The sequence below is a fragment of the Hippichthys cyanospilos genome, chromosome 7 (genome assembly GCF_059441005.1).
Source record: "Hippichthys cyanospilos isolate Australia breed blue-spotted pipefish chromosome 7, RoL_Hcya_1.0, whole genome shotgun sequence".
NCBI lineage: Eukaryota > Metazoa > Chordata > Actinopteri > Syngnathiformes > Syngnathidae > Hippichthys > Hippichthys cyanospilos.
In genome coordinates, this window is record NC_142375.1 from 4,542,065 (window position 1) to 4,548,273 (window position 6,209).

At 37.6% G+C, this 6,209-nt stretch overlaps 1 protein-coding gene across 1 annotated transcript; it reads left to right on the plus strand.

The window, feature by feature from the left end:
• Nucleotides 1-3,846: 3,846 nt before the first annotated feature.
• On the plus strand, nucleotides 3,847-5,080 carry LOC148420751 (uncharacterized). The gene is made up of 4 exons (XM_088419867.1): nucleotides 3,847-4,105; nucleotides 4,195-4,309; nucleotides 4,401-4,493; nucleotides 4,748-5,080. Exons 1-4 carry the CDS (start codon nucleotides 4,036-4,038, stop codon nucleotides 4,875-4,877), a joined length of 408 nt encoding a protein of 135 aa, XP_088275993.1. The 5' UTR covers nucleotides 3,847-4,035; the 3' UTR covers nucleotides 4,878-5,080.
• The last annotated feature ends 1,129 nt before the right edge of the window (nucleotides 5,081-6,209 follow it).

The following is a 6,209-nucleotide window of genomic DNA, read 5'->3' on the forward strand; positions in this document are numbered from 1 at the left end:
TATATATATATATATATATATATATATATATATATATATATATATATATAATATACATATATACATACATATATATATATATATATATATATATAATATACATATATACATACATATATATATATATATATATATATATATATATATATATATATATATATATATATATGTATATATATATATATATATGTATAATTTGTATTTTATATAAATATTATAAAAATATATTTCTGGATATGTGGTCTTGATTGTATTAATTGAATTTATTTATCAAAAGTGTAAATTGTTAAAGAATTATATAGTTCAGTACCCACCATAATAGGTAGTACTCCTGGATGTGTGAAAAGCCTGAAAATGAACTTTTTCTTAATGTGGGATATTTTTCCCCTCTGAATAAATGCGCTTGAATACACAGTTGGATTTTCTTGATTCCTATATGATTTAGAAGATAATTTATTTGACATTAAAAGGACAATATGTAAGATTTAGACCGTTTTTCATAACGGACAGCAGGAGGTACTGCATTTAACATTGGCAGTATCTATAACAGACATGGTGGAGGGCCACCTCCATGTAATATAATTGAATGCTCACTAGACCTACGACTATATTTAAAACATACTGTTGGTTGTCAAGAACACATTTGTTTGCAAGTCTTTGAAATTTATAATCATTTAATTTATTCTTTTTTAATGAAAAATGATCTGAGTCTTACACAATGTCCCTTAACCAAGGATGCCAATAATTTTGTAGGGTGCTTTGTGATTATGAGACCCTTTCATGAACATTTGATTGTTGTTCAAAACATTGTAACTTGTGATCATAATGGAATGTAAGACCTTCTTTACTATGAGACTGATCGAAAATACAACTGTTACACTTCGATATACATCAATGACACCTTAGCTACCTTTTTGTGTGAAATTAAATGTCTGTTTAAAAATGTCGGAGTTGCAATCAATTGGGATAGACATTACATCATATGTCCATCAACCCACCAGGCCTCTTTTCGCTTATTGAACTAAAATAAGTTGGCTTGCAGACCACCCCCTTTCCATCATCGTCAGAACATCCTTTTTTCCGGTCAGGAATAAATTACACCGTCGGTCCATCAGTTCTGTTGGTATATATAATATAATTTAATATAAACATTGAAATTGCGAAATGCACTGTTTTTGCCTACAGCATAAACAATGCATCACTATGCTGTGAAGCTAAGTTCTAAAGGAATTCAAATACAAAAATAAGATTTCGCATTTTGTCTTTAAAAGGTTTCCAACACAATATAGATTAAATGATTTGTACAGGTCTTAGGCTTAAGCCAACCTTTCACAAGTGACAATAAAATCTCTTTGAATCTTATTTTTGAAACGTCTATCCTCAAGCTAGCTGACTGAACTTGAATTTGAATATTAACATTGAAATTGTGGAATGCAGTAACTGTTTTTGCCTAAAGCATAAACAATGCATCACTATGTTGTGAAGCCAAGCAACAAAGGAATTAAAATACTGTACAAAAAAATGTATCTTGTCTTTAAAGGTTTGTAATACAGATCAAATGATTTGTGCTGTTTTTAGGCTTAAGCCAACCTTCCACTGGATGTGTAATGAGCGAAATGAGCTCCATTCAGAAGGGTAAATCCATATTTCCAGGTATGGTAGGCATTACGGTTTTGAAGTAACCTACCCAATACTGCTCCCATGGCCTCCCATCACCACCAAAATAAAGTAGAGTTGAATTTGTCATTTATTTCCCATCGCACAATTTGCCAGCTGTCAATTGAGGCCCATGTCGACTTGACTCCAGAGGGGTGGCTTAATGGCCCATGTGCAGGGGAAAGAAAACACTGTCCGTATTTTGTCGTTACAATTTCTGCTTTAATTTGTCTGGGCCTTCACCTAGAACCGCTTACCCTGACTGACGCTGCCAGGGGCATGAAAGCCCTTTGACAATTTACTTGGTAGGATGAATGGGACAAACAAACTGCTGCAATTCGGGCTTGATTTGTGTTGTGGTTTTTGCAGTCATTTGTTTGTTTGTTCTGTTTTTGGTACTGCTTCGAAATACACTTTGATTTGCATGGCAGTATGCGGGTCATTGCAAATTCAAGAATGATGTATTCTTTTCTAGAATTACATTTAGTACCAGTAATTCACCAAGTGTACCAGTAAATGTTCAATAATGTTCATATATTTTGAACCTGTAATGTAGGTTTAAAAAAAAAAAAATTATGGTGATAGCTTTTGACCTTATCAATAATGTTAGGTAAAATGAACTCCGATGTCCTATACATTTCAACTTTGTAGAGTGTTGATCTGACATTGTTTGGTGTTTACTTTAAAAAAAAAAATAACAGCCACACAGAACAGGTAAAAAAAAAAACATTTATTGACGTAACATAGGCATTATTTGTAGTAGCTGCATCTCCCAGTCAGCTGATGATACCAAAGAAAATGTCTCTTGTCATTTGATGGTACATCAGACCAATTATCCTGTAACTGTTGAACAGATGAGGTTTAGATACAATAGATGATACTTTATTAATTTTTCAGGAAATTAAGGTGTTACAGCAGTAGCAGTACGTCTTTCAGTCATGCATTCATACATTCAGCACACTTAACTGACATCAACAACCAATAAAAACAAATCTATCCACAGAAATCAACAAATCGGGAATTTCCTTGGATGAATATTATTTTTGAGCAGGGGCGTCCCAGCATCTGGGGCCAGTGGTGCCCGGCCCACCAGACGGCGCTAGTGGAGCACTATGCAGGCTCAAAATAGTTGTCTTCCATGGGGCACGGTCAATGTGGCCCCAAGATCGAAATCAGCCATTTAAAATATTGGCGTGACCTACCTTAGGTCACTCCAATATTTTAATCTGCTGTCACATACATCAGACTCAAGACGTAACAGTTTTGCCAGATATCGGCAGCAAGCTAGTTTGGGTTTCATTGTGAGTTAAAGGAAAATAAACGCAACCCATCAACATGAATATAGTAGTAGTGCAGTACAGTGGTATCCTGGCCGCCCAGAGTGGATTCAGTGAGGCGGCGCTGTGCAGGTTTTTCCGCTTGGGACTGAACCCACTTATCAAAGACGGCCAGGAAGGAGACTTCTACGCTGGAGGCGCTCATCAGGCTCACTATTTGTGTCAATTCTAACCCCACTTTCTTTGCAACTAGAAATCAGAGGTGGGCATTTTACAGTTTTTTGCTTGTCTGTTAGTGGTTTCGTGCCCACCCCCTTCGGTCATTGTCCACCCGCCATTATTTGTATGCAGAAATTTGCAATCGTCTGTCCGTCGCTCTATTAGCCAATCGTGGGCCGTCGCTCACTCCCGTCATGAATGCCCGCAACCCCTCCATAAAATCAAACCTGTTTTCCCACAAAAAATAATAAAATATCTGAAAAAAAAACAGTACTCTATCTAGCTTGGCCTTTACAATCTTCACTTAAATCATTCAAATTAAGTCAAAGAGCCTAAAACAAACTAAATTACCGGCACTAGACTGTAACAAGCAATCATGTCCATTAGCCTTCATCATTGTGCTTCAAATAGTTTTTAGCCTCTGTAGTTGGTCCATCTAACCATCCACTTTCTTAACTGCTTGAAAAAACGTTTCACACGATAGTTACATATCTTAAAATTCACTTTTAACTATGTCATCTGTCACATTCACATCAAGTAGAAAGCATGTTTCGACTAAGCGTGTAAAGCTCGTTTGGGTGACGGACGTCCGTCAGTACCAGAGTACTGCCCACCTTCTGTATGCTAGTAACTATGTCTATTTTCGGGAATTCACGTGATCATGTGACCGCTCACTTTCACTTCTTGCTTCCCATTCTCCCTCGTTCGTCCCCATGGGCCGTGTGGAAATTCCAGTTCAGGTTTGGCTTGATGAGAAAATGCATGGATTCTGGGAAAAACCCACTCACTGCTCAGTATAAAACAGGAGGACGGCGTCAGAAGCCTCCCACTTCTTTCCCCACACTTCCGAGTGAAGTTCTTGTGAGGATATCGGGACATAAAAATGGCCTTGGCTGTGAGCAGCTGCGCTTTCTTGGTTGTCGTAGCCGGGTTTTGCATACAGCTCTATCGAGGTGAGTTCAGCTGCAAAAAGGAATTTTAAGTTGCGTTGCTTTGATTTCTGCCTAACCGTTTCGTTGCTTCTAAATAATCTTGATTACAGCTCATGACTTTGCTGGTCGTTGCTCATGCCACAACACAATCAAATTCATCAAAGGAAATATGTCTGATTTCCAAGTGCTTGAAAAGAGACCCGGCTGCGATAAAACGGAGTTGATGTAAGCAAGACCGAGTGAAACGTGAGGTGTTTGCTTCCTGTGCTGCGCTAACTTTGGTTAAAGTTTTCCTTTGTGTTTTTTTTTCTTTCAGTGTCTCTTTTAAAAGATTGGACAACGCCACTGAAAAGATCTGCATAAACACAGAGGGAAGGATGGCCAGGGCTTTTCTTAGGTGCTGGGAAAGGTAAAACCATACACATGATACCAACAACTTTAGAGTGAACTTTTAATGGATGCACATTCCACACATCATATCACATGAGGCTTTAAAAACTAAAATGCATCTGAGCTCCCAAGAGAACCCCCCAGGAAGAGCATACTATTACACAGCTTTTACAAGGAGATGGGAAAAAAAAATCCTCACACCAACTCCTCCAGATGTTTCGTATTAGCGCATTGGCCTAAACCCAGTTTTTCCCCCCCTCTCACTTTTTCAAGGATAAACAAAGATGAGAAGCGCAAGACGGAGTGCATCGAAAGAAAAAGAAAAGCTGAGGGAAAGTCATGTGCACCGGAACTTCAAGGAAAAAATTGCACCAGAATTCCAGAAGTTGCTCAAGAACCCTGAGTCAGCTTTGGGATAAAATCTTCAAAAAGAGAGGAAGGGTATAGGACAGTGCAGAATGGAAGTCAAGAAAATCAGGGATTATGTACACAAATGTTTATGTTTATAACAACAAGTCCATTTAAAGTGCACTGTTGATAGTCAATCACTTTGAAATGTATGCTATTTATTTTTTTATAAATATTATTTTTTGTATAATATAACCTTCTGTGAATAAAGTTGATTTTTTTTTTTAAAAGTGTGTACTCCACTCTGAAATAGATCCTTTGAGTGTGTAAATGAATGACTATGAAGCATCTGTTTCTATCTGCCATAGCTAAACTAGCCTAATGAAACCTGTGGCTCAACGGCACTCTCACCAAATAACATAAATAGTCATTTTGTAGTGTAAGGACATCTGGCACTTGAGGATGTTGACGTGACTTTACGCAGGGGATGAGCAATCAATTATACAAACAGAAGAACATTTTCTCTTCAGTGAGGGGACATCTTGCATGATTGGAGTTTAAAAATGCCCTGGAGAAAATCTTAATGCAGCTGCAAGCTGGATGGAACATATTTATGAAACGTCTCACCAGGCTGTTGGCAGTAGAAGCTTTTACTTTTGTATAAAGTACACCATTAGGGATTACAAAAAAGTATTTGTTCAGATTAGGCATGTCAAGGCAGCATCTGTTTTCTATACCTCTTCTCCAAGGAAGGAAGCAATGGACGAGCGCCAGCAAACCAAAGGGCACAGACTATATGTACACAAACGTTCAATCTCGAATTCACACCTATGTAAAAGTCCGATTATTTACTCGAGTGACACAGATGAGAAGGAGGTAAAGAACAAACAATCATTGTTTTCATTCATTTTTATGAGTAGAACTCTTTAAAGTGTAGGCACAATGAAACCACTCAGTGAAAACAAGGGTCAAGGAACCAAAAGCCATAAACGATCAGCAACTAAAGGTGCCCAGATTTTGATGACGTTCACTGGCTCCAGGATTCACGCAATTATTGAATTTTTGTAATGTTACGATAACCACTACCTAGACAAATTAACCTTGACCCATAAGGTCTGTCGTTAGAAACCGGAATCAAATCTCCCGTTTATTGTAAAACATCTTGAAAAAGTTTGATGATTTCATGGCCGCAAACGGCATAACCAACGAAAGCGTCCGTAACAGCCGTTTCTTAAATTCTAACGTACCCTTAAAATCCTGAATACGCTTTACCTGTTTAGGACTTGAAAATAGAAAAAATGTGTGCCTTATAAAGGCCGTTTATTGCCTGTTTAGAACTATCGGCTGAAAGCGGCCGCTCTGTGCCCAGTAAAGTGTTAAAGGACAA